Source organism: Chinchilla lanigera, unplaced genomic scaffold (genome assembly GCF_000276665.1).
Source record: "Chinchilla lanigera isolate Chin_1 unplaced genomic scaffold, ChiLan1.0 scaffold00055, whole genome shotgun sequence".
NCBI lineage: Eukaryota > Metazoa > Chordata > Mammalia > Rodentia > Chinchillidae > Chinchilla > Chinchilla lanigera.
The window spans coordinates 14,096,191-14,122,953 of NW_004955456.1; the positions used below are offsets into that span (position 1 = coordinate 14,096,191).

The 26,763-nt window shown below is 55.7% G+C and overlaps 1 protein-coding gene and 1 long non-coding RNA gene across 6 annotated transcripts; both read left to right on the top strand.

The window, feature by feature from the left end:
* The first annotated feature begins 339 nt into the window (after positions 1–339).
* Positions 340–20,497, top strand: Mlxipl (MLX interacting protein-like). Of its 5 annotated transcripts, none has more exons than XM_005396775.1 (17): positions 340–709; positions 5,606–5,712; positions 10,888–10,970; positions 11,072–11,161; positions 11,402–11,446; positions 11,850–12,051; positions 12,179–12,259; positions 15,494–15,663; positions 17,022–17,559; positions 17,703–17,770; positions 17,849–17,996; positions 18,151–18,266; positions 18,352–18,471; positions 18,571–18,728; positions 18,810–18,933; positions 19,617–19,746; positions 19,951–20,497. In XM_005396775.1, the coding sequence occupies exons 1-17, from the start codon at positions 417–419 to the stop codon at positions 20,067–20,069; spliced, it is 2,592 nt and encodes an 863-aa protein (XP_005396832.1). In that variant the 5' UTR covers positions 340–416; the 3' UTR covers positions 20,070–20,497. The 5 variants fall into 5 exon arrangements, with proteins under 5 accessions (XP_005396832.1, XP_005396831.1, XP_005396833.1 ...); XM_005396774.2 differs by having other exon boundaries at positions 341–709; positions 17,846–17,996; XM_005396776.2 differs by having other exon boundaries at positions 341–709; positions 17,846–17,996; positions 18,601–18,728.
* A 1,643-nt stretch (positions 20,498–22,140) lies between these two features.
* Positions 22,141–22,986, top strand: LOC102027381. Its single transcript, XR_262900.2, has 3 exons — positions 22,141–22,180; positions 22,362–22,484; positions 22,823–22,986. It is a non-coding gene; the product is annotated as an uncharacterized LOC102027381 (long non-coding RNA).
* Positions 22,987–26,763: the final 3,777 nt, after the last annotated feature.

Below are 26,763 nucleotides of genomic sequence, written 5' to 3' on the forward strand. Positions count from 1 at the left end.
CCGAGACGTGACGGGGGGGGGGAGGGGAGGTAACGTGAGTCGAGCTGGGGCAGGCGGGTAGTAGTTAGGTAAGGGGGTAATGCCCCACTGGATGCCCGAACCCCAGGCACTGAGGCGCTTTTAGGATCAGGAGGTGACAGTTGACCCTTCTGGAGGTGGTTGGATGGGGCTCTCAAACGGTCACAGCACAGCGAGGGGAGATCTGCGCAGACCCGCGGGAGCTCCGGGGCTCGCACTTGGGGTATTGATTACACTATACCCGCCCCGCCCCCTCCCAGGCCCCTGCGCCTAGGCCACGCCCACGCAGTTGGCCTATCGCACGAAGGGGGCGGGGCCATGCTAATAAGGCCGAGCTGGCCACCTGGATCCCGCAAGTGGCTCCGCGGAGCGCAGGCGAGGCGGTCGCGGTAGGGACCATGGCCCGGGCGCTGGCCGGTCTGGCCTCGAGCTTGCAGGTCCCGCGGGTCGTCTCCAGCCCCGATTCGGACTCGGACACAGACTCGGAGGACCCGGGTCTCCGGCGCAGCGCCGGCGGCCTGCTCCGCTCGCAGGTCATCCACAGCGGACACTTCATGGTGTCCTCGCCGCACAGCGACTCACTGACGCGGCGGCGCGACCAGGAGGGACCCGTAGGGCATGGCGACTTCGGGCCGCGCAGCATCGACCCCACACTCACCCGCCTCTTCGAGTGCTTGAGCCTGGCCTACAGGTGAGGGCGGCTCCGGACCCGACGGCTGGGCTCTCCGCTGTGGGCACTCTGGGCGGCCCTGGGCACCCCCGCGCGCCTGGTCCCCATTGCTGCAGGGGCTCTGGCCACCACGGGGCGTCCCGTCCCCAAGCTCTCAGCGTCTCTGACCCCGGCCCAGCCAGCCGTCCCCCGGTGGACCTGTCACCTTTCCCCGTATCCTCCTCGGGTCTCTCTCCCTGGTTCTCTGTCCCTAAGGAAATGCGTGACATCCCTCGCTCTCCCAGGACGCTAGGTCACCCTGGCACATCCCCACCCTGCATCCCCGGGCTATTCCAGGTGTCTGCCTGCTACGGACCCAACTTCCTGCCCAGCAGCCCCCGCGGAGACCCGCTCTTTTCCTGCACCCCTGCACCCCGTAATACTCTCAGCGCCCTTGTTTGCCCCAGTTTTTAAAGAACTGGTGATTGAACGCAGGGCCTTTGCACTGAGTTACATCACCACCCATTTATTTTTTTGTTTTGAGGCAGGGTCTCACTAAATTGCCAATCCTTGGCTCCAATTTGGGATCCTCCTGCCTCAGCCTCCCACCGTGTTAGGACTACAGGCGTGCGCCGCCATGCCGGGTTTGGTTGCCCCAGTTCGCGGCTAGCATCGACTGAAACAAACTGAACCAGTCTTGCCACCACCATCCCCCCACGCGCATCACTGGGACATCTTTTCTTGACCAGCTAGAACGAGGGTGGCAGGAGGGGGATGCCCCGGATTGGCCCAGAGGGGCGCTCGCAGAGGTTGTGGGCCCAAGCACATCAAGGGGTGCTGCAGGCTGCCCTAGGCTGCTGCGGGGGAGGCCGCGAGCCTGGTGAAGTCGGGGACCCCAGCTTGGCGTCCCAGATCTCGCGGGCCGCACCCGGCTCCGGCTCCACGCCCGTGTCCCGGAGGAGGGCGCGAACCAGGGTCCTGGCCCAGTGCCTTGGACCAAAGTTCCCTACAGCGGAGGGGCCGGGATAAATTATCAACCAAAAACAGTAGAGAAGAAATGGGGATCGGCCGGCCTTGATCTTTTTTCTCTATGCAAATACTCCTCTTCCTCCGCGGCGCCTCCTCCCCGCTGGGAGAACCGCTGGCCACCTACCGGCGCCTGTCGCCACCTCCGGGACCGGGAGCCGGGGTGGGCTTTGAGGAACCGCTTCTCTACCCGCGTCGTGCGGCAGCGCGACCCCATTGGCTGGAGGCAGAGTAACCTTGGCCCACAAGCCCTGGCCACCAGCCCAGGTCATGTTGCAACCTGATCGTGCTGGGCGCCCGACCGATGTGGAAAGTTCAGATTCCCGTCCCTTTCCCCCCTCCCGCCCTGAACATCACGAGACCGCCCTGCACGGGGCATCTGAGGTCCGGGACAATGGCCGTGGCCCCACTCCCCAGCCCCTCCCCCGGGACCCCCCATGTCCCAGCCACTCTGTCCTCCGCTTCCAGGCTTTTGCTGCACTGGCTCTGCTGCTGCTGGCTGGCCACTGCCCAGTACCCGCTCCCCCATGGGTGACCAAAAGGGGGGATCCTGGGGAGGCAACAAGTGAGAGACAGCACACCCCAAGAACTGCCACCACAAGAGGTGGATGAGAGGCTGGTCTGACCCCCAGCCAGAGGCAGCGGGGGTGAAGAGGGCTACATCTTGACTCAACTCCCAGAATGTTAAATCCCCCTGCCCTGGGAGGGGAGCTAAGCACCAGGAATGGGGGTGCCTCAGGCCTCCAGAGACTTTGTTGCCCCATTTGGCTGAGAAAACAGGCTCAGGCTGGGACAGCATTTTAGCTTTCAAATGCCCCTCATTAAAGGGGTGTGGTAGTGCACTCTTGTAATCTGGTGAGGCTGAGGCAGGAGAGTTTAAGGCCAACCTGGGCTACACAGAGAGACCTTGCCTCAAAAAAATAAAATAAAGGGTTTCCCTGGAGGAGGGAGGATCTGGGAAGCCAAAGATCCCCGGGGAGGACTGACAGGAAAGGAGCTAGGCAGGGGATCCAGAAGGAGTCGGGAGGAAGTGGTCCTTGGACCAGGAGGAAGACAGCCTGCAGGCACCTGGCCACTTAGCTCTCTGGCGTGCAGGGTGGGGAGCGGGAGGACGATTCTAGGACTCTGTTCTGTGGGGTTCTGGGAGTGCAAGCCCCCCAAGTTAGGCTGCAAAGGCTGCAAGGAACAGCTTGTTGCTGGGCAGAGCTGGCTGGCTAGGGAAAGACTGGCCTCGGACAGGGCTGGGGACAGGGCCGAGGCGGCAGGGCCTGTCGGGCTCCCTGGTGGGAAATCCTGCATGCTCAGGGGCTGAACTGAGTTCGGAAGGTTCCACCGCCCATCGCCAAGTCTCCCATCTTTCCATCGGTCACAAGGAGCTTTTGAACCTTGGCCCTGGGCTTTGTCCGCCAGGCTGGGCCACTCCCCTCCCATCCAGCCAACCAGATCCTTTCCTCCGGGCTTGGCTATTGTCACTCTGTCCCCCAGCCATGGTGGGGCCTCCAGCCTCAGCAGGGAGGGGGAAGAGGGGAGACAGGCAGGCTGGGTGGCACTTTGGGTGGTCTGTGGGCTGGAAGGTTGCTGGGATACAGGCTGGGGGTGACAAACTCAAGAGACCCCTGACCAGGTGTCACAAAAGAGCCTGGCCCAGGAGGAGCGGATCCTCCCCGCCCGCCCACTGGCCATGTCCCCTTACCAGACAGATGGTGTTTGTCTAACTGCAGGGTGGAGGGGACTGGCCCGTGGGGCAGGGCCCCGGCTATGTGCTGTATTTGGGTAATAAGGCCTGCTGTCCCCTGAGATGGCAATCCCTACCTTCCCCCCCTGCGGCCACCCCCCCCTCCCAGAGCAAACACAGGAGCTTGGAGACCAGAGAGGAATGGGGACCCAATGAGCCGTGCACCCGAGGAGGCGCGCGGGGAGCGGAGCTGAGGAGTCAGGCCCGCCAGAGGGTAGACCCCGCCTCTGCATGTGAGCCGGGCTTGGAGAGGCGGGGCCAGAGGACTCCTGTGCTGAAGGGGCCTCTAGACCCTGAAGAAGGAGGGGGGGACCCACAGGAGCCCAAGACCCTGAGTATCTCGGCCTCCTGGGTCCACTTCATGGTAGTGATGGACTTGGCTTATCTGGTTTCCAGAGAGTCAGGTCAGCACTTCCAAGAAGCACTGGCACTCCATGAACTTTGCTTTTTTGTAGTACTGGGAATTGAACCCAGGACTTCTGCACTGAGCAACAGCCCCAGCCCTTTTTAGTTTTCATTTTGAGGCAGGGTCTCGTTAAGTCACTAAATTGCCTAGGTTGGGTTTGAACTTGGGATCTGCCTGCCTCAGCCCCACCCCCAGAGTGCTGGGATTACAGGTGTGTGCCGCCACAGCTGGCTTACCCCGTGAACTTGGTGGCCGCTAGGGTCTGAGGGTGCTGCCTCTCTTCTGTCTGTCCTTGGGTCCTGAGGGCTGTTTTCATTATGATGTCCCTGCGGAGGACCCACCTTCCAGCTTAGTCCAGAGTACCATCCTGGGATCATAGGTGACAGTGCTGTGCTGCTCTGAGGCCTCCACTGGGGAACAGACTCCCTCTATATCCAGCAAACTGTCCCCATCCCCCAGGCCTAAGGGGGCCAGCGAGACATACAGAGAAAGCCACAGGCCCTGAGTGAGTCCCTGCCATGTGACCTTGGACACACCTCTTTCCCTTCTTGTCTCTCAGGAAGGTCATTTGTTGGTTTGTTTCTTTGTTTGTTTGAGACGGGGTCACTAGCCTTGAACTCACCATGTAACCCAAAATAGCCTTGAACTCAGCACAATCCTCCTGCCTCAGCCTCCCAAATGCTGAGATTACAGGCATGCTTTATTATTCCCAATCAGGAAGATCATTTCTGATTATTCTTAAATAAGAAATGCAAGGGGAGATGGAAAAATACATTTTTTTGAAACAGGGTCTCAGTCTACAATTCAGGCTGGCCTTGAACTACTGTGTTACCCAAGCTGGTCTCAAACTCACAGCAATCCTCCTGCCTCAGCCTCCTGAGTGCTGGGATTACAGGCATGCACCACCACACCTGGCTACAATGTGTTTTCAAGGAGAAGACACACTACTATTAATGTGCCTCAGACTCCTACCCCTTGCTTCAAATGCACTGATCCCATTCTTCTTGCCACTTCTGCAGCAGTTCTGGAAGTCCTCTTTTGTGAGAGTCTTTACAAAATGTGATTTAAAAAAAAATGCAGTACACGGCTGCCAAACGCCATCTGACAGAAAGGCAGACTTGTAAAAATATGGTGGTGTGTCCCCATCCACCTTATTCATCAGACCAGGCATCATGTGACTTCTGGCAGTTTCCCAAAGTCAAAATGACCATGAAAGAGAAACATGTTGAATTGATTCAGGACATCTGGGCAACCACGACAGTGCAGCTAAAGACCCTTGTGAAAGAGGACTTCCAGAGCTGCTGCAGAAAGTGCCAAGAATGGTGGGATCAGTGTGTTTGAAGGGAGGGGAAGTATTCTGTGGGGAACTCATAGCCATGGTCTTTCACTGTAATAATTTTTAAGAATTTAAACACACATTGTATTTCTCAATGAAACCTCGTAGGTCCAAGCCCTCTCCCCAGCCGGCCTAAGAGAGGGGAATCTTTGGGCCGCAATGGACCTTGTGGTTCTGAGCCGCAAGCTGACATGGAAGGCTTGGCTCGGCTATGGTTTGGGGAGCAGATGGACAGGAGGAGCAGATGGTGGGTGCCGGGGAGGGCATCTGCAAGGTCAGACTCCAGGGTAGGAGGTTCAAGCAGGTAGGTGAGGGGTGGGATTTGGGGTGCCTCGGATTCCACCCATAGATGGAAGCCTGCTGTGCAGGAAGTGGGAGAGGCACAACGCAGAGGTCCATCCTCACACCCCAGCCTCACCCGCCCTCTCCCGACAGTGGCAAGCTGGTCTCTCCCAAGTGGAAGAACTTCAAAGGCCTCAAGTTGCTGTGCCGGGACAAGATCCGCCTCAACAACGCCATCTGGAGAGCCTGGTATATCCAGTGTGAGTGGGCACCTCGGGCTCCTGGCGGCGGGGAGGACCTTGCCCCAGGCAGGGGCTGCAGGCAGAACCCCGGGGCCTCAGGGTGACGAGGCCCCCAGAGGGTCTCGGGGAATGTGTCTCAGGGTGCTTTCCTCGTGAATCCAGGCACGGCAGATGGCACATCTTGGAGCAGGCAAAGAAACCAGGGGTGGTGGTGCATGCATGTGATCTCAGCATGCTGGGAGGCTGAGGCAGGAGGATTGCAAGTTCAAGCTCAGCCTGGGCAATTTAGTGACTTAGTGAGACCCTGTCTCAAAATAAGAGATCCAAAAGGGCTGTGTGGATGTAGTTCGGTGCGAAAGCCCTGGGTTCAACCTCCAGAACTGCTAAAAAGAAAAAAGATAAGCTGAAATGTAGGGAGCTGCTCAAGGCCCATTCTGCAGCCTATGCCTCAGACCCAGGTGCCTCAGATGTCAGGGGACAAGCCCACATTAAATCACCTGGGCCAGGTGCATCACTTCTGTCAATGGGGAACCAAGGAGGGTCATACTAGAGTCTCCACCAGCCCCTGGAAGTCTTTACAGAATGCCCAGCAGTGGCCCCCATGGGCTTTAGGGAGAGGAGGCCCTGAGAGGCCATGTGGCATAAGGAAGGGACCCTGGTCTTAAGAGTCACCCAGAGAAGTTTTTCTGTCCTGTCTCTGACTTTTCCTGGCTGTGTGACTTCAGGCCAATTGCCTAACCTCTCTCAGCCTGTTTATCTAGAAAATGAGACTAATAGTCCTACCCTTCACAGTTCATGTGGGAACAATAGATACCCAAAGGCCTAGCATTCACTTGGCGTTCAGTAAATGATACACGCCAGGTGTGGTGCTTCATACCTGTCATCCCAGCACTGTGGGAAGCTGAGGCAGGAGGATCACAAGTTCAAGACCAGCCCAGGCCACTTAATGACTTAGTGAGATCCTATCTCAAAATAAAAAATTAAAAAGGGCCGGAGATGTAGCTCAGTGTAAAGGACCTGGGCTCAAGCCCCTGTACTGGAAACAAAGAGACAAACAAATATCCCAAAGAGTCACAGCCATGCTTTTGGTGACAGCCCTCTGCAGCAGGACATTGGAGGCTGAGAGGACTTGGCCCGGCTAGCCTGGGTGTGGTCCTGGTCCAGCTCCATTAGGTCCCTCACAGGATGGAAGCTGCATCGAGCCTGGGCCACACAGCCTGGGGCGGCACTGGGCTTGGCCTGGGTCCTCTCAGCAGGGCAGGGAGCGTCGTTTCGGGTTCTGTGCATCTAGTGCCGGGGCCGTTTGAGAAATCTCCTCTAGGGCGTCCCCGGAAACCTTGGGGGTGAGTATCTGGGCCCTGCTCTACGGTGTAGCCCCTGAGGGGGACCGCTCGTGACCTGCGGGGAGATGCAGGGCTCTTTGTGGGTGCTGGCTCCACGCCTCCCCGAGGACAAGCGGTCCCGCAGGGCGGGGGCTGAGGCTCTCTGGGAAGCGGAAGCCACCTGCCTCTTGGATGCCTTCCCAGAGTTCTGTGATTTCTGAGAACTTGTGTCACAGGCCCGGGCTAAACTAGGAAGCAGATAAGTCGGGGAGTCAGTGTCTGACCATCCCCAGGCTTCCCGACCCCTCAGGGCTGCAGGGGACCCAAACCCTCCACATTCTTTCTTTCCTTTTCTTTTCTTTTTTTTTGGTGGCACTAGGGATTGAACCCAGGGCCTTCACCCTGAGCAGCATCCCCAGCCCTTTATATCTATCTATCTATCTATCTATTTATTTATTTATTTATTTATTTATTTATTTATCTTTTTGAGACAGGGTTGCACTATGCAATTCAGGCTGGCCTTGAGCTCACTTTGCAGCCCAGACTGGTCTCAAACTTGCAATGATTCTCCTGCCTCAGCCTCCCAAGTGCTGGGATTACAGGCATGTGCCACCATGCCTGGCTGTTATTTTTTATTTTGAAACAGTGTCTCACTGAGTCAATAAGTTGCCCAGGCTGGGTTCAAACTTGGATCTTCCTGTCTCAGCCTCCCAGAGTGCTGGGATGACAGGTGTGTGGCACCATGCCCACCTTGCAGTTTTTGATATCAACTCTGGTAAGAGGTCCATGGGGTCTTTACCCAGACAGAGCTGGGTTTGAGCCCAGCCCTCGAAGGGCTGCTGGAAAGTCTGTGCCTCTCCCCAACCTGAAGCTGGTGCCTCTGTGAGATGGAAGTCTTGACAGTTCTGGCATCTGAGGCCGCTGTGAGTTTTCCATGAACTCATCTGTTTCTCAGCATTGAGCCTGGTGCTCACAGGCCCTTGGGCTGTGAGCAGCGGGCCCAAGGAAGAGTATTGCCATTGTAGTGGCAGCATACGTCAGGCTTATAACAGAGACAGTACTTTAGCTGGGTCTGGTGCCTATAATCCTAACACTTGGGAGGCTGAGGCAGGAGGATCTCCATGAGTTCAAGGCCAGCCTGGGCTACATAGCAAGACCCTATCTCAAAAACAAACAAATATAAAAGAGGACAAAGTCAGCACCCTCTTCCTCTCTAGACCACAGAATTTAAAGGTGAGTGACAGGGAGGGGGATGGGTGCTGCTGGAGAGCTACCTGACTCATCCTCCTTGCATTCTCATGACCTTAGTCTCGACCAGGAAGGGCCCCGCTGCCCCTCTGCAGGTCCCAGCTTCATACCCTTCCTTCCTGCCCACCACACTCTCCTCGCTCCCAATCCTCCCAGGCACTTTGCACTTCTAGGGAAGGAGGACTTTCCACCCGCTTTATCTGTGGGCTGTTTGTTTGCTCTCCTTATCAGTCCTCTGAGCTGTGAGCTATCGGCTGTGATTCATGTGGATCCCCGCACCCGCATCTGTCCCCGCGAAGGAGGGAAGGGTTAGAGAAGAACTTATCAGTGCAAAGCCAAGCCTGTGCCAGCCCAGGAAGCCACCTTGGCATAGTCCTGCTGTCCAGAGCACAAGGACCCTGGCGGGGGAGCAGGGAGAGCCAGGCTGGACCCCGGGTTCTCTGGGAGCCCCAGTGTCACACCGTCCTCAGGGAGTCCACACACCCACGGCCCCAGCAGCCGGGCCCAAGCCCCTCCTCCCATCCTGAGCACCCACTGGGGAGAGTGTCCTGCAGGGCGCAGCTGTGTAAATGATGCCGGAGGTCCTAATAAATGCCGTGTTCCTGTGGTCGCCCTCCTCTGTCCTCATCGGCCCCAAAGGAAGTTGGCTGAGGCAGGATGGAGCCTTGTGGCCTGGAAGGGTGAGAGTTAGGGTTAGTCCTCTTCATTAGGGTTGCCTCTGTGTGCACGCACGAGCGCGTGTGGCACTGGGATGGAACGCAGGGCCTTGCACACGCTAGGCAAGCGCTAACTACTAGGCAACATCCTTAAATTTTTTTTGGCCGGACGTGGTGGTGCATGCCTGTAATCCCAGCACTCGGGAGGCTGAAGCAGGAGAGTCACCTCAAGTTCGAGGCCAGCCAGGGCTACAAAGTGAGCTCAAGGCCGGCCTGAACTGCATAGCGAGACCCTGTCTCAAGAAAAAACAAAGCTTTGTTTTTTGTACCGGGAATGGAACTCAGGACCTTGTGCTTGCCAGGCAGGTGCTACGCCGCCGAGCTGTATCCCCAGCCCCAGGCCACATCCTTGCCGAAGGTCTGCTGACTGCCCTGCTCTGTTCCCGCAGCTGCTCCTGCCTCCACTCCTGGTGTAGGACAGCGCGAATCTGCAGATACTTGATAGGCGGGAAGGGTCAGGTCGGGGTAGAGGGGAGGCTTCCAGGAGGAGGCCTGGGCTGGAAGGGACAGGAGGGAGGGAGAGGACTTCCTCCCAAAATAAGGCCAAAAGGCGGGCTTGTGGCTTCAAGGTGGGACACAGAGCAGCAGTGGCAGGCAGGGCGAGGAGGAGCTGGGACACCAAGCTGAGGAGCGCAGTCCTTATCCTGGGGTCTTAGGGAGCCGCAGAAGGCGTCAGACCTGCAGCAGGAAGAAGGGCTGCAGAGTGTGATCCCTGAGTCAGGCCTTGTGTAGTTGAGTTTGTGCTTGGACTGGATGGGGGATGCTGGGAGCTGGCTGGGACTCCTTTTCTATTGTCTTTTTGAGGCAGGGTCTCGCTGTGCAGTTCAGGCTGGCCTTGAACTCACTTTGTAGCCCTTGCTGGCCTTGAGCTTGAGGTGGCCCTCCTGCCTCAGCCTCCTGAGTGCTGGGATTACAGGCGTGCACTGCCATGCGTGGTTCGTTGGGACTTCTTATGGCGAATTTGGGGTCGTACTGGCCAAGGACCCTGGGATGCAGGGTGGAGCTGTGAAGAAGCTGCACGGGAGAACTGAGGGTAGGTGCTCAGAGGGGTCAGTGTTTGTGACGGACAGCAGGAGGAAGGCAGGTCCCGGGACTCCCCGGGAAGCAGTGTGCAGCACAGGCGCAGGAGGACGGTGGCTGGGACCCGTGCTAGGCTTGAGGGGTGCGGAGCAGGCGGAGCTGTGCAGCTGAGAGGGCAGATGACAGCCTGGAGCTGGGGCAGAGTGAAGGCCGTGGTGTGTCGGGGGAGGGTAAGCGGAGGGTAAGGGAAGGGCTGGAATGGTGTATGGGCCAAAGGGAAAGAGTGCAGAGAGGGCAGGACTGGAGAAAGAGGTGCTGAGGGATTGGGACCAGGACTCAGGCAGGTGGCAGGTGGCAGTTGGGACATGGGTCTGGGCTGGTCCTCTGGGAATCGCTGTGTCCAGAGGTTACACAAAGGACCTTGGGACCTGTGGCCCCGTAATCTATTCAGCGGTCTCTGCCTGCACCTCTACCATGCTCCCTAAGGAAGCAGAGATGTAAAAGAGGAAGAGCACGGTGTCGTGGTGCGGGCCTGTAATTTCAGCACTCTGGGAGGCTGAGGCAGGAAGATCTCAAGTTCAAAGCTAGCCTGGGGACCTTAAGGATCTGGTAGGGACCTAGCGAGAACCTGTCTCAAATTTAAATAAATAAATAAATAAGAGGGCTGGGGATGTAGGTCAGAGTGAAGGCCCTTCATTCAATCCCCAGTGGGGGTTGAGGGGAGACTCAGGAGGGCCAGGCAGACAGAAGGACTTTGTGGAGGCGGTGGCAGCGCTTAATGCCAGAACCAAAGGCAGGCAGGACCGCACAGGGCGTGCCTTGAGTCTCAGTCCCCTTGGGGTGGAGAATGAAGGTCAGGTGCTCCTGACCCGGCCCCCTTCTCTCAGATGTGGAGCGGAGGAAGAGCCCGGTGTGCGGCTTCGTGACGCCCCTGCAGGGGCCTGAGGCTGACGAACACCGCAAACCAGAGGTAGCCGGGGCTGCGCCCACCGGGGTTTCAGGTGAGGGGCGGGACCGGGCGAGGGGACAGCGCCCAGTGTGGCCCCGCCCTGAGCCCCATCCCGTCCCCAGGCCGTCGTCCTGGAGGGGAATTACTGGAAGCGGCGCATCGAAGTGGTGATGCGCGAGTACCACAAGTGGCGCATCTACTACAAGAAGCGGGTCAGTGGCGGCTCGTGGCGGGAGCCCCGAGCGTCCTCGGCACTGCCAGCCCCCGGACCCCAGCGCGGACTCTCCAGGAAGTCCTGGGCGGACAGCGCCACCGTGTGGCCGCAGGCTCTCCTCGCAACCTGCTTACTCCTTCGCGCGGCTGGGGGTGGGGCAAAAGGGGGGAAATCCTTGGATGGGATGGTGGGAGGGGGAGATAGGGAGGGGACCCAATGTGCAACTCTGTCCCTGCAGCTCCGTAAATCCAGCAGGGAAGGGGATCTCTTGGCCCCCAAGCAGGTGGGTGCTGCGTAAGTCCCACAGGGCGGGGAATCTGGGGCCCTAGGTAGGTGGCACGCAGTGACAGTTTCCCCCTGGGCAGCCTGAGGACTTGCAGTGTCTGGGCGTGAGGGTGGGATGCAGGGGAGTGGGCGTGGCCACCGTCCTGGGGTGAATACTTGAGCGTTTTCCCCGTGAGAGGCAAAGTCGTGGGCAGACCCCAGGGGGCCCCTGAGCGGGTGGGAGGAGGCATGGGGGACGTGGCACCCTAAGGACCTCGGGGACAGGGCAAAACCCAGGAGCAGGAAGGAGACTGGGGGCAGGGAGTAGAGGCCCAGGGCCCACCTCAGCCTTCAGGCAGCAAACGCGGCAAGCGGGTGGTGCGCCTCAGGGGCCGAGGCCGTGGTCCCTGCTCTGTCTCTAGGCGGAAGGGGAGTGGCCGCCGCCAGAGCGATGGTGCCAGCAGCTCTTCTCCAGCGTGGTGCCCGTGCTGCTGGGGGGCCCCGAGGAGGAGCCCGGCGGGCGGCAGCTCCTGGACCTGGACTGCTTTCTGTCCGATATCTCCGACACGCTCTTCACCATGACACAGCCCAACTCCTCGCCCCTGCAGCTGCCCCCCGAGGACGGTGAGGGCCTGCCTCTGGGCATCGGGCAGGGGCAGGGGCAGGAGCACCTAAGACAGGGCGGGGACGGGGTAGGCACCCCACGACTCTACCCTGCCTGCTGCTCCTGACGTGGCCACTGCTCCTCCAGCCTACATCGGCAATGCTGACATGATCCAGCCGGACCTGACGCCCCTGCAGCCCAGCCTGGATGAGTTCGTGGAGATCTCAGGTGGGGCAGGGCCCTCCCCAGGAGGGAGACAGCCAGGGTCAGCCAGAGCTTCGGTGGGGAAGGCAATCTGGGTTATTTCTGAGTGATCTTTCTGGTCCTTCTTGACCTAAGCCCTGGGATGCGGTGCTGTGGCCTCTTGAGATGAAGGTGGGGCCAGAGCGGACCAGGGGACCAAGGGACCCAGGCTTTGAAGCTGCAGGAAAGCTGTGGATGCAAGACACCCTTAGGCGGGGCTGGGGATATAGCTCAGTGGCACAGTGCTTGCCTTGGAAGCATGAGGTCATGAGTTCAATTCCTGGTACCTCAAAAAAAAAAAAAAAAAGACTCTTTTAGGGGAGAGAAGCACTCGGATCTGTTTGGTTCTATTTACTATTTACATCATACATTTCTAAACGTATTTATTAAAGAACATTTCAAACATACACACAAGTAGAGAATAGGTCATCAAATCTCCACTGCACCAATGTCACCAACTTACCAACCCACAGCTGCTCCTGATTCATCTGGACTAGCCCTCTCCCGCTTTGTTTTGTTTTTTTTTTTTTTTTTTTTTTTTGGTTTTTGTTTTTGTTTTGAAACGGTCTCCGTATGTTGTGCACACTGGCCTTGAACTTATGTAGCCCAGGCTGCCATCAACCTCACTGCAGTTCTTCTGCCTCAGCCTCCCAAATTCTGGGATTACAGGCCTGTACCAACACACCTGGCTTTTCTTTGTTTTTTTGAGACAGGGTCTTGGCTATGTAGTTCAGGCTGGCCTCAAACGCCTGGTGATCCTCCTGCCTCAGCCTCGTGAGCACTGGGCTTACAGGTGTGTGCCACCATGCCCGGCTCATAAAGCATTTTTGTAAAGCAGTGAGTCTTCTGCCTCCTCACCTGCCCCTAATGCTACCAAGTTCCTGGTCCCCTGGTGTCTGTCCGGAGATCCTCATGCCAGTTTAAGCAGACCAGAAGGTCTTCGTTTTCGGAATGATTTCCGAAATCAGCCCGTTGCTGTCCTCGTTGCTGTCCTCACTGTGCTGTAGATTTTGCAGACTGTCCCTGTGTACAAACATTTAGGGGCCTCCAGAACCACGCTGGGGGACAGGTGGACTTCAGGGCTTAGCCGGGCCGAGGGACAGAAAGAGGGTCCTTGGCACAGAAGCTTCGTTCAGCGACCCTCCAACTCCTTCCCCACAGGGTCTTGAGCCTGTCAGTCAAGAGGTGGAGGCCTATGGGGCGGGGACTGGGGAATGAGGAACCTCCCCCAGCCCTGGAGGGTGGGGGCTGTCAGGGGCAGAAGTGTAGATGGCGGTGCCCTGGGAGCAGAGCAGCCAGGGAGGGCGGCCGCCCTGTCAGGGCACACAGGCCCCTGGCACAGGTAGGAGCCCACTGTGCCCATCTGGGCTGTGGGCAAAACCCAGAGACTGGGTTGCCCCTCCAAGGGCTGCTGGGTGTGGGCGTGTGGGGTCATGCAGAGGGGCGGCTGGTGTGGCCCTGCCAGGCAAGCGCTGCGAGTCCCCGAGAGACCCTCCCTGAGAGGTCGGGCTGGAGACCCCGTGAGGGGCAGCACGCAGTGGGCTAGGGGCTGGAGGAGGCCTGGGTGTGGAGAGCATGCCTGAGGGTTTGGGGTCAGGGCAGCGAGGGGAGCGGGGCCTGGGCAGAAGCAGTTGCTCTCAAGACAGGCTGGGGACAAGTGGACGGTCGTCAGGGGGCGGCAGGGACTGCCGGCTGAGGTGCACTTGTGACTCTACGCCCTCTGCCCGAGCCCTGGGGCTGGGCAACATGCTGAGCGGGGAGCCCAGTGTGAGGCTGGCTCTAAAGCCCTAGGCCTCAGGTGGCCTAGTGTGAAGGTCCCTGGTATGTGCGGAGACAAGGGTAGCGGATCAGTGACCACTGCCCGGTCCCACCCGTCCCTCTGAGAGAGCGGCAGCAGGACAGCAAGAAGCCACCTTCTAGTTGGGCATGGTGGTGTGTGCTGCCTATAAGCCCAGCATTCTGGGAGGCTGTGGCAGGAGGATCTCAACTCTGAGCCCAGCCTGGGTAACTTAGTGAGACTCTGTCTCAGTAAATAAATAAATAAATAAATAAATAAATAAATAAAGGGCTAGGGATGTAGCTCAGTGCAAAGGCCCTGTGTTTAATCTCCACGACAAAAAGAAAAAAGGAAAGGAAAAAAAGTTCTAACCAGACTTCTGACCAGATGCTGGCAAAGATACAGATGTGGGCGCAGAGCAGATAGGTACACACCATACTATCCCACCCCGACAGGGACTCAGAGTGTGGACGTGGGGACAGACATGGGGACAGACACACAGGCAGAGACTTCATGCATGACACCCAGGCCCAGGTCTTGTGAGGAGCGCAGCCACCTAAGACAGACAGACAGACACACCCACATACACACACATTCACGCGCGCATACACAGCTGATCCTGTAGGTCCTGGTTTCCGTGTGACCTGCTCTAATACTCTCCTGGCAGGGGCTGTGGAAGGAAATGAGGAGGGTTGGGCCCACGCCAGGCCAGATGGGAGCCAGCACGGGGGGTCTTGGGTCTGACCAGCCCCAGCGGCCTCGGGAACTGGCACTGGCTGGCCAGGGTCAGAGAAAGGTGCCCGGAAGGGAGCGGGCGGGCGGCGGCGGCGGCCAGCCCCGGGATGTGGTTAAGCCGCAGGCAGCTGCTTCCCAAAACCAGAATAGCCCGGGGCTTACACAACCGCACCCCAAATGCTCTGGCTGCCTGCCCCGAGCTTCTCCGGGCTTCGCAGCCCCCTTTGGACCCTGACTGCCCCCGCCTTGGGCCTCACCCCTCCCGGGCCGTGCCGGTACAGTCCCGCCTGTCCCCTTTCCCACAATCTGCCCTCTTGACCTTGGTCACCCCTAACTCACCCTGAACGCGCACCCCGGGGCTCCTCCCCTGCACCCCGCACCTTTCCCTCCCGGGACTTCTCTATGCCCCCACTTTCCAGACAGAGCTGGTAAGGGATGGATGGGGAACCTGGGACCCTGTGAGCCAAGCCTGGGGCTGCAGGAGGGGGCTGCTTCCTGGGGACCCTGCTCAGCGCTTCCCAGCGGCTCCGTCTCCACTCTGGCCCCTGCACCCCACTGTCTGTCTGCTTCCCCTGAGCCAGACAGAAGCTCCCCCAGTTTCACAAGCGTCTGTGGAAGCCCCCCCGCTGAACCCCACCCCACCCTGGGTACAGGCCCCAAGGCCAGCTGAGTCCTAATGACCACCGCCTTGTGTGTCCACATCACAGGTTTCTTCACCAACTACCGCCCCCCACAGACGCCCACGGCTTTGAACTTCATGGAGTCCCCCAGCTTCACCCCGATGGCTGACTCCAACTTTGGCAGTGGGATCCTGGCCCCAGGGGTGCCCCCGGCTTCCTCGGGGTTGCCCTACCTCCCAGGACAGAACCGCATGCAGGTGAGCTGTCCTGTCGCAGTGGCCTGCCAGGGTCACCTCCGGCTCAGCCCGTGTGCCCTTTCCGAAAACCCAGTCTCCCATGTGGCCAGGCAGAAGGCCCCTCCGGCAAGATGGAGGTGGGGCAAGCTGAGGGCGGCAGAACCCCGGGGCTGGGCTGCTGGTGGAAGGCTTCCTGGAGGAGGGCAACTCTGGGCCTTCGTGAACCGGTTGGGTTTGGGCAGAAGAGACTGGTAGAGGGGAAGCCAGTTGGAAGGACTCCCTGGAAGGGACGCTTTGGAGGCAGGAAGCTGAGCACCCTTTTAGGGAACTGAATGGACCGTTTCATACATGGAGTCCTGGGCCCAGTTCCCACGCGCCTCCGCGCTGCTGCGTTAGGTGCCTTTCGCCTTCACCACAGACTGGGCAGGTGCTATGATAGACGGTTTGGTGCCTTGGTGCCTCTGTCCTCCCTCCAGCAACACTGCGCTCCCTGCTGGCAGGGCTGTTCACTGGCTCTTCGGTGCCTAGCACGGTCCAGGCACATAGTGGCCCTCAGGAAGGGGTGTGCAGTAAGTGAGCAAGCAAGGGGATGGGTGAGTGTACGGGCAAACGGAAGGATGTGTTATAGATGGTGGTGCGTCCGTGTGTGGGTTGGTGAATATATAGGTAGATGAGTGGTTGGTGTGTGGGCGGCTGGTGGATGGATTTATAGATGTATAAGTAGTTTGGTGGATTGGTGAAGGGGCTGGTGGGAATGACTGGTGAATGTACAGATGATGGATGGATGGGGAGTGGGTGGATGATTGGGGTGTGGGGTACCCCAACATTGGAGTATGGGCTACCCGAGATGGGTGGATGAATGGATAGGTGGGTGGCTGAATTATGGATGAGCTGGTGAATAGCTTAGTACCTGGTAAGCTGGTGTTGGGTTAGGTGAGTGAACCAGCCCACAGCTGAGAATAACCAGGAAAATGGAGAGGGGGTAGATGGACAGACGGATGGATGGATGGATGGATGGGTAAATGATGGATAGATTGGTAGATGAATTAGTGGATAGACAAAGAACGGATGAGTGGATTGGTTAGCAAAAGGAGTGTTGGTTAAATGAGAAGATAGTTAAATTGGCAGATGAATGAATGGGCAGGAAGATTGATGGGCTTCGTGATGCTTAATTTGCACATAAAGGCATTCCACTCCCTCCGCTCATTAATGATAGTTTCCGCGTGCATGTGTGCGCATGCGCGTGAGCTGGGCCACAAGGATCCTTTCTCCTGTCTCTCCCCAGCACCCAGTCCAGAGCTCAGCGAGGGCAGGAGGCTGCCTGAGTGGCTGCGAGCACAGCCCTTTCCCCTGCTGAGTGTCTCTCTACCCCAAACCAGGCTCGGAACAGCTGCCCTGGGCCCTTGGACCCCAGCGCCTTCCTGAGTTCTGACTTCCTCCTTCCGGAAGAGCCCAAGCCCAAGCTCCCACCACCTCCTGCACCACCACCCCTCCTCCAGTACCCCGCCCCTGACAAGGTGCCGGGCCTGCAGCCCTGCACCCCACCTCCCTTCCCTGACGTAGCTTCAGCCCCCGCTTTGCTGCAGGAAGAGCCCCTCTTCTCAGCCAGGTTCCCCTTCCCCACAGCCCCGCCGGCCCCAGGAGCATCCCAGCTGCCTGCTCCCGCAGCCTTCCCAGCCCCGGCGGCACCGCCTATCCCCGGCCCTGGCCCAGGCCACACCCCCTTCCCCATAGACCCTCTGCCCTCGGGGTACCCGGAGCCCGGCTTCAGCAGTCACTTCGCAGTGCCTCAGGGGGTGCAGCCCAGGGGAGAACCCCTTGCCCGACCCCCTAGGGGACGGAAGACCAGCCCCCCCACTTTGGCCCCTGCCACTGCCCCCGGCAGCAACCCCTGCCTCACGCAGCTGTTGAGGACAGGTGAGAGGGGACAGAAGGTGTTGGGGACCAGCCCTGGGAGGAGGTACTGGGGGACGGCAGGGGCTTTTAGGGGCAGGAGGGCGTCCTGAGCAGTGGCGGGGTTGGGCCAGCCCCAGCGCCCCTCACTGTCCCCCTGTGCACAGCCAAGACCGAGCCTGCCCTGGAGCCACCGCTTGTGCCCAGCGCCCTCCTCCGGTCCCCGGGCCCCCCGGTAAGATGGTGGGCAGTGGGAGGTGGGAATGAGCCCAGGGCCTTCGCTCCAACTTTCAGCCCTTCTGCACCCCAGCAGGAGACGGTCCCTGAATTCGCCCATGCCTTCTTCCCCTCGCCCCCGGCCCCTACGCCTCCCCGGCCACCTCCCGGCCCAGCCACACTGGCCCCTCCGAGGCCCCTGATTGTCCCCAAAGCAGAGCGGCTGTCACCCCCAGCGCCCAGCGGTAAGGACAGGTCACAGGGAGTGGAGGTACCCAGGAGAGAGAAGAGAAGAAAGAAGGGGGAACTGTGCCTGGGGCCACAGTGAGAGGGACAGGGCGACAGGACCCTCTGTCCTGTGTGTCGGTCTGTCTGGGGCTCCGTCTGTCCCCACCACAGGCAGTGAGCGGCGGCTGTCCGGGGAGCTCAGCTGCCTCCCAGCTCCCGGGGCCCCGAGTGTGGGCGTCTCTCCCCCGCAACCCGTTCTGTGCCGGGCCCGGCCAGACAACAGCAAGGTGAGAGCTGTCCCCGCCCCAAGATGGGTTTGCCCCCGACTCTCCTGAGCTCCTTCCTGGGCTCACCCCGCTGTGCGCCCCCAAGACTGAGAACCGGCGTATCACGCACATCTCGGCGGAGCAGAAGCGGCGCTTCAACATCAAGCTGGGCTTCGACATCCTTCACAGCCTTGTGAGCACACTCAGCGCCCAGCCCGGCCTCAAGGTGAGCCCCCGCCCGGACTGGTACCCCAGAACCCCTCCCGGACCCCTACCCGAGACCAGACCGCAGAGCCCGCAGCAACGTGGGTGTCGTGGCCTCCAGCACTTAGGCCCGCTCTGGTGGCGCCTGCAGGTGAGCAAGGCGACCACGCTGCAGAAGACGGCCGAGTACATCGCCATGCTGCAGCAGGAGCGCACGGCCCTGCAGGAGGAGGCCCAGCAGCTGCGGGACGAGATCGAGGAGCTCAACGCCGCCATCAAGTAGGCTGGGCCCAGGCAGGTGCCGGGCAAGGGTGCGAGTGGCTGCCAGGCCCCTGGCCCTTGACCCACCCGTGCCCGCAGCGTGTGCCAGCAACAGCTGCCCGCCACGGGGGTGCCCATCACGCACCAGCGCTTTGACCAGATGCGAGACATGTTTGACGACTACGTCCGGACGCGCACGCTGCACAACTGGAAGTTCTGGGTTGTATCCACGCTTGGGGCTGTGGCCTGGGGGCAGCAGGGGGAGGCGGGGATCGGGGCAGCCAGACTCAGCGTGCCCAAGAAAGCAGGCTCAGCTCCACGGCCTGGGGGAGCGGCTATGATCCTGTCTCCCAGGCCACCCGCTTCCAGGTCTGTGGCCAGCAGTGTTGCCCCGGGATGGGCTGACGGCTGAGAGGGAGCCTCGATTGGGGATGTGGCAGGAAGAGTCCCTGAGTGAGGGCCTAGAGAAGATGCGGAATCCAGCCAGTGTATTTCCAGCACTCTGGGAGGCTGAAGCAGGAGGATCACAAGTTGGAGTCCAGCTTGGGCAACTTAGAGACTTACCCAGATCCTGTCTCAAAATGAAAAATTAAAAGGGCTGGGGATATAGCTCAGTGCAAAGGCCCTGGGTTCGATTCCCAGTACTGGGAAAAACAAAATCCATTCCCTTACCTGACTCAGGGCTCGGGTTCTTGACTGGACTAGGGTAGGCAGCCCAGTGATGGGGGGCAGTCTGACAGGCTAGGGAGCGAGCAGGTGGGAGTGCTGAGATCCACAGCCTGGCTGGGAGGACAGGGAGGGGGTGCGGCAGGAGTCCGTGCAGCCCCGGGCTGGGTCAGGGATCAGGGGTCCACGTGAGGTGGTGGTACCTTCTGGACCACAGGCTGCTCCTTGACCCGGGCCCAGTTCAGCGTCCTCATCCGGCCTCTGTTCGAGTCCTTCAATGGGATGGTGTCCACCGCAAGCCTGCACAGCCTCCGCCAGACCTCGCTGGCCTGGCTGGATCAGTACTGCTCCCTGCCTGCTCTCCGGCCCAGTACGTGAGCTCCTGCCTGCCCAGCCCTGGGGGTGCCAGGCTCTCTGCCCTGCCCGGACCCTGCAGCCCCTGCCCCACACCCCTCTGCAGAGTGGCTGCAGCCAGAGTCCTGGGAGGGCTGGCAGGCTGGCCCACCTGCGTTTCCCCGGCGTCACTTGGACTTTAGCGCTGATCTCAGAGGTGCCTCTCTCTGTCTCTCCCCAGCTGTCCTGAACTCCCTTCGCCAGCTGAGCGCGTCCACCAGTATCTTGACTGACCCAAGCCGCGTGCCTGAGCAGGCCACGCGGGCAGTCACGGAGGGCACCCCGGGCAGACCATTATAGCGCTGGCACACCCTCCAGGCGCTCTCCTCTTGCCCCAGGCCCTGGCTGGTGCCTTCCTGGTATCCCTGCCTCTTGGAGGCTGAGAAGAGCCAAGGAGCTCCGTTCCCCTCTGCTTCTGCCCTTGGCGACTTGAAACCCCTCTGGGGGGTGGGGAGCACACAACCAACATGGACCTGCGGACTTAGCCGCCATGACACTGGGCAACTCGGGGAGCTCAGAGGAAGGCAGGGGGTAACACTGACTTGGGGTCACTCCTGCCTGCTCCCTGCAGGGGACGCTAGGCTCCTGCAGGGTGGCTTCCCCTGAGCAAGGCCTGGAAGGGTAGAGGCCAGGGAGGGCCAATGCCAGGGCATCTTGTGTGTGTGCGGATGTGTGAGTGTGAGTTTTGTAAAGAATTCTTGAACAATAAAGGTAAAAACTGTCCGTCAGTGTGTCGCCGTGACTGCCAATGTGTCTCACCCTGGCATGGGGAGAGCCGGCGACAATGGGAGGTAGCTCTGTGGGGGCCTTGTAGGCCTGGAATCCACTCTAGCTTTCACTCTGAGCTGGAAGCTACCGGAAGGCTTTGGGTGCATGTGGGACGCAATGACATGGGACTTCTTTCCAGGAACCCGGCAGAGACCCAGTCAAGAACAGGTGGCAGAGCCAGGTGTGGTGGTGCATGGTTGTAATCCCAGCACTTGAGAGGCAGAGGCAGGAGGATCACTGCAAGTTTGAGACCAGCCTGGGCTCTATTGTGAGTTCCAGGCCAGCCTGAACTACAGGGTGAGACCCTGTCTCAAAAAAAAACAAAAACAAGGAGGAAGCAGGAAGACCAGTCAGCGGGCATCCTCCCTGCACAGCCAGAAGGCTCTGAGGGGCTCCGCTGCCATCCGAGTTGGAAGCAGGTAGAGCTGGGCCCAGGAGTGGAGATGACAGGGTGACGACACAGAAGAACCATCCTGAGAGAAAATGTGCTGCCGCTGGACAGCCGTGAGGCTGGGATGTCTTGCCAGGAACTGAGACTTCAGGTGGGGAGTTGGAGTAGCAGGCTGCAAAGGCCCTATGACTATTCATTGTTTTGTTTATTCATTTAACAAATAGCTCCTGAGGGGCTGTTCCAGGCCAGCTGGTGGTCCTAGCTCTGTGGGTCCTGTTTATTGAGGAATCCCTGCTGTCATGGAGCCAACTTCCAAACTCTTCCAATTTTCCACACCATCTCTCCATATCTACAGATATTTTCAGATAAAAACAGCAGGCAGCAGCTGCGTGTGTTGGCGCACGCCTGTAATCCCAGGATTCAGGAGGCTGAGGCAGGAGCATCGCAAGTTTGAGCCCAGACTGGGAAATTTAATGAGATCCTGTCTCAAAATAAAAAGTATAAAATGTCTGGGGATGTAGCTCACTGTGAAGACCTTGGTGCACAAAAATAAAACAATCCCTAGTACACAAAAATAACACATCCCCTTGGTATTGAGTTCTCCCCCCCCCCTGCTGCCATTAGTGTTTTTTTTTGTTTTGTTTTGTACCAGGAATTGGACTCAGGACCTCATGTTTACCAGGCAGGCACCACACTACTGAGCTATAATCCCTGGCTGAGCTGTATCTCTGGCCCTTTTTAGTTTTTTTTGAGACAGGGTCTCGCTATGTAGTTCAGGCTGGCTTTGAACTCACTATGGAGCCCAGGCTGGCGTCAGATTTGCAGTGATCCTCTGTCTCAGCCTCCCAAGCACTGCAGTTACAGGCATGTGCCACCACACCTGGCAGTTGTGTCTCCTTCTCGATGGCTTCTGCGCTTGAGAGTATTCACACTGTCTCCTCCTCCTCCTTCTCTTCCTCTTCCTTTCCTTCCTCCTCCTTTTTCCTTCAGTACTGGGGATTGAACCCAGGCCTACTTGAACTACATCCCCAACTTCTAAAACAAATTTTTTTTTAGAATTCCAGGAAGACAGTGGAGAGGTAAGCACCAACAAATCAACTTCCTCATGATTTGGAATACAGACACTGGAAAATAACTTAGGAAAAGAAAAGAAGGAGAGGAGCTGGGCATGTGGAGCACACCTGGGATCCCAGTACTCCAGAGGCTGAGGCAGGAGGATCACTGAGCGTTCCAGGGCAGCCTGAGCTACATGGTGAGTTGAAGGCCAGCCTATACTACATGGTGAGACCCTGTCTCAAACAAACAAATAAATGAGGTAGATGAATGCCTGGGACCCAGAAAGGATCTGAAGGGAAAATTGGAGCCCACAGAGGAGGTGAGGAGACAGACCTCAAAGCAGAAAAAGGGAGAGGTGATCGGTACTTTCTCCCCAGCTCCTGGCTTATGATGTGGGAAGGGAAGGCAGAATCTACAGACTGTGGAAGCAGGTGACTCCAGAGGGCTCCAGGGAAAAACGCAACAGCGGAATTGAGCAGTGCTGTGCAAAACAACAGCTGGTGAGTGACTCCGGTCCGAGCGACTGCTGTGTCCCCTGGAGAGGGAGCTGGGCCGGACGCCGTTTTAGGGAGGGGCAGCTGAACCTGGGACTCGGAGCAGCTGGGGTTGGCCTCATCTCAGGGTTCCCAGTGTTAAAATCCCACAGACACTGCGTCAGCACAGGGACGTCCACAGGGGATGTCCCAGCTCAGGGAGCCATGGTCAGGCCAGCAAGAGTCACTGAGAGTGTTATAAGATAAAAGAGTCCGGCACCAGCCAGTGACCAGAGGCCGGGTCAGCCTGCACTTCTGTGGATTTGAAAGTACCATAACCGGCACCTGCCCTGTTCCTACTGCAGGCTTGTGGGATTATCAGGCACGCATCTGGGCTCTGTCTGCGGCCTTTGTCTACCAGCAAGAGCAGAATCACGCCCTGAATTGGACACTGCTACAAAACTGTGGAACCCAGAAGATAACCACAGGCTTGAAATCATGGAGAAAAAAAAATACGTTGTCCATTTGGTTTTTTGGTTTTTGATTGTGTGTGTGGGTGTGTGCATTGTTTTTAGTTGTTTGGGTTTTTTTTTGTTGTTCTTGTTTTTATTCTTTCTTTCCCTTCTGTCTTCTTCACCAGTTTCCTGAGGCTTGGTTAATCTGATCTTTCTTTGTCCTTAAGCCTTACTTCTGTTCTCTTTCTCTTATTTCTCTATTTTTTTCCCTCTTATCTCTTTAAAATTTTCCCCCCTTAGGGTAAAATCACTCTACTGAGTGGATATTTACTGTATATAATTTTCTGATTTGCCTTAGTTTTTCTTATAAAACTATAAATCTTGTACCTGTGGTTAAAGGCAGCAAATTACTAGTTATCACAGTCTGGCATTTTCCAGTCTGTGCTTGATGCTATTGTTATTACTGACTGTACTACTTTAGCCAAGGTGACAGATTTGTTGGGATCAATTGATTTTCCTTGTATGCCAATACCCAGATGTCTGGGGGGGGTTTGTAAACAATACTATAGTCCAGTACCAACAAACTGGGTGCTAGGCTCGATAGACCTTTCACCATTAATAAATTGAAGAGGTGGGACCCTCAGACAGACTCAAAAGCCAAAAGCCAGTTACACCTAGAAGACATCTCTGAAAAGTAGTGATTTCCTAAAGAGGTCTTGATACTAGTAATAAAGCTACCTACCATAAGCAGTTTACAAGCCTCAGTGCAGAAAAAAAAAAAAAATAGAAAATGAGAAAACACAGGGCAAGATGCAACCCTTAAACCCCAACTGGCCCATGGCAAATCATAGGGACATTGAGGTGGGAGAAATAAAAAACCACTCAGATAAATTTTATAAAATGGTAGTGGTGGAAGTAACAAAATGGATGAATAAACATCTTGATAAAACCAAAACAGAGATAATGAAAGAATTGATGACCATAGTGAAGGAAATGGTTAGTGAATCTAGAATAGATACAGATTAAAAAATAGAGGAGCTTAGGAAAGACACGGAAACCATGAGGCCCAACATAGAAAAGGACTGGATTCCATAACACAAACTCAAATAGAAATCCAGGAGATTAAAAATTCTACTGAAAGTATATGCAGCAGAGTCAAACAATGTGAAGACAGACTGTCAGATCTAGAGGACAGGGTTGTGGTTTCCAAGCATAGAAAAAAATTTGAGATACAAATAAGTGAGTCATATAGAACCCTAGATAACCATGATCAAAAAATCTACACCATGGCATATAATAGTCAATATTCCAGGAATTAACACAAGAACAGAATATTAACAGCTCTTAGAGAAAAGAAACAAGTTGCCTATAAAGCAAAATCCATCAGAATCATAGCAGACTTTGCAGCACAAACCCTTAGGTGAAGGAGAGATTGAAGCAAAGTATTTCAAGTCCTACAACAAAACACTCTTCAACCCAGATTGATGTACCCTGCAAAACTATCTTTTAAAATTGATGGAGAAATAAACTTCCATGATAAAGAACACTTGAAGAAACTCATTACCCCAAACTGGCACTCCAAAAAGTTCTGAAGGCTGTTCTACAAAAAGACAATGAAGACAATAACTCCAAAATCCCAATAGAATGAACCCACCAGGCAAGGCAAGCAATTAAACAGAGGGAAAGAAAAGAACCAACACCAGGAAAATAATATGACCAGGATAAATTGGTACATATCAGTTAAAATCATCCATGGGAATGGTCTCAATTCACTAATCAAAAGAAATGCTGGCAGGATGGTTCAAGAAGCAAGATCCAACAATATGCTGCATACAAGAAATACACTTAATTGAAACAGAAGTTCATAGACTGAAAGTCAAGGGATGGAAAACAATACTCCATTTGACAGGAACACAGAAAGAAGCAGGGGTAGCTATTCTGTCTGCAGACAAAATAGATTTCAAGCCAAAACTGATCAGAAGAGACAAAGAAGGTCACTACATACTTGTTAAGGGAACAACCCACGGGGAAGAGATAACAACATAAATGTATATGCACCAAACACCAGTGCACCCAATATATAAGATGAACACTAATGGATATGAAAAATCAGGTAAGCACCAGTACTATTGTAATAGGGGACCTCAATACCACACTATCACAAATAAATTACACACAAAAAAAATTTTTTAAATATCAGACCTGAACCAAATCTTTGAACAAAAAGACCTAGTAGCTACCTACAGAATGTTCTACCCAGCAACAGAATACATATTCTTCTTAGCAGCACATGGGATATTCTGCAAAATAGACCACATACCAACTCACAGAACATGCTTAAGTAAACGCAAAAGAACTGAAATTATCCCGTGCATATTATCAGATCATAGTGCAATGAAATTAGAAATCAATGGCAAAAGAAACCACAAAAACTACATAAACATGTGGAAATTAAATAACACCCTCCTGATCAGTTGGTCACAGATGAAATTAAAGTAGAAATTAAACAGTTTCTACAATTATATGATAATGCTATACAACATACTGGAACTTATGGGATGCAATGAAAGCAGTCCTAAGAGGGAAATTGTTTTTTGTCTTTTTGAGACAAGGTCTCACTATGCAGTTCAGGCTAGTCTTGAACTCACTTTGTAGCCCAAGCTGGTCTTGAACTTGCAACGATCCTCCTGCCTCAGCCTCCTGAGTGCTGGGATTACAGGTGTGTGCCACCATGCCTTACTCTAAGAGGGAAATTTATAGTATTGAATTCCAACATCAGACAAAGAGATAAATAGCTTAACATTGAACCTCAAGCTTCTAGAAAAAGAAGAGTGAGTTCAATCCAAAGTGCATATGAGAGAAAAAAAAAATATAAAGATCAGAGGAGAGATTAATGCAATTGAGAGAAAGTAATACAAAGAATCAACAAATTGAAGAGCTGGTTCTTTGAAAGATTAGAAATCTTAAAATAGACAAACCCTTAGCCAACCTTTTAAAAATGAGAAGAAAAAAAAAACCCCAAATCCATGCAATTAGGAATGAAAATGGCAAAATCACAATGGATCCTGCAGAAATTCAGAAGATTATCAATGCTTATTTTGAGAACCTGTACTCTAATAAGATGGAAAATGTAAAAGAATTGGACAGGCCAGGCGTGGTGGTGCAAGCCTATAATCCCAGTACTTGGGAGGCTGAGGAAGGAGTATTGGTGTGAGTTTGAGGCCAGTCTGGGCTACATAATGAGTTGAAGGCCAGCCTAAGCTGCATAGTGAAACTGTTAAAAAACAAACAAAAACAAAAAACCAGATTCTTATATACATATCAATTACCAAGACTGAATCAAGAAAATTAGAAAAATTCTAAATAACACAGGATCAATTAATAAAATAATTTTTAAAAAATTACCAACAAAGAAAAGGCCCAGGTCATGAGGGATTCACTAATGAATTCTACAAGAACTTTAGAAAAGATCTAGTACCATTACTCCTCAAACTCTTTAATGAAACTGAAAGTGAAGCAATACTCCCAGTCATTCTTGGAAGCAAGCATTACCCTGATACCAAATCAGAGAAGGATCCAACCTAAAAGGAAAACTACAGGCCAGTTTCCTTAAAGGACTTAGGTGCAAAAATCCTCAATAATAAGGGCTGGGGATTTAGCTCAGTGGCACAGCACCTGCCTGGCAAGTGCAAGGTTGTGAGTTCGATTCCCAGTACCAGAAAAAAAAAAAAACAAAACAACCCAAAAATCCTCAGTAAGATACTGGCAAACTAAATGCAGCAAATTATCAAGAAGATTATACACCAGGACCAAGTTGGATTCATCCCAGGAATGCAAGGCTGGTTCAACAT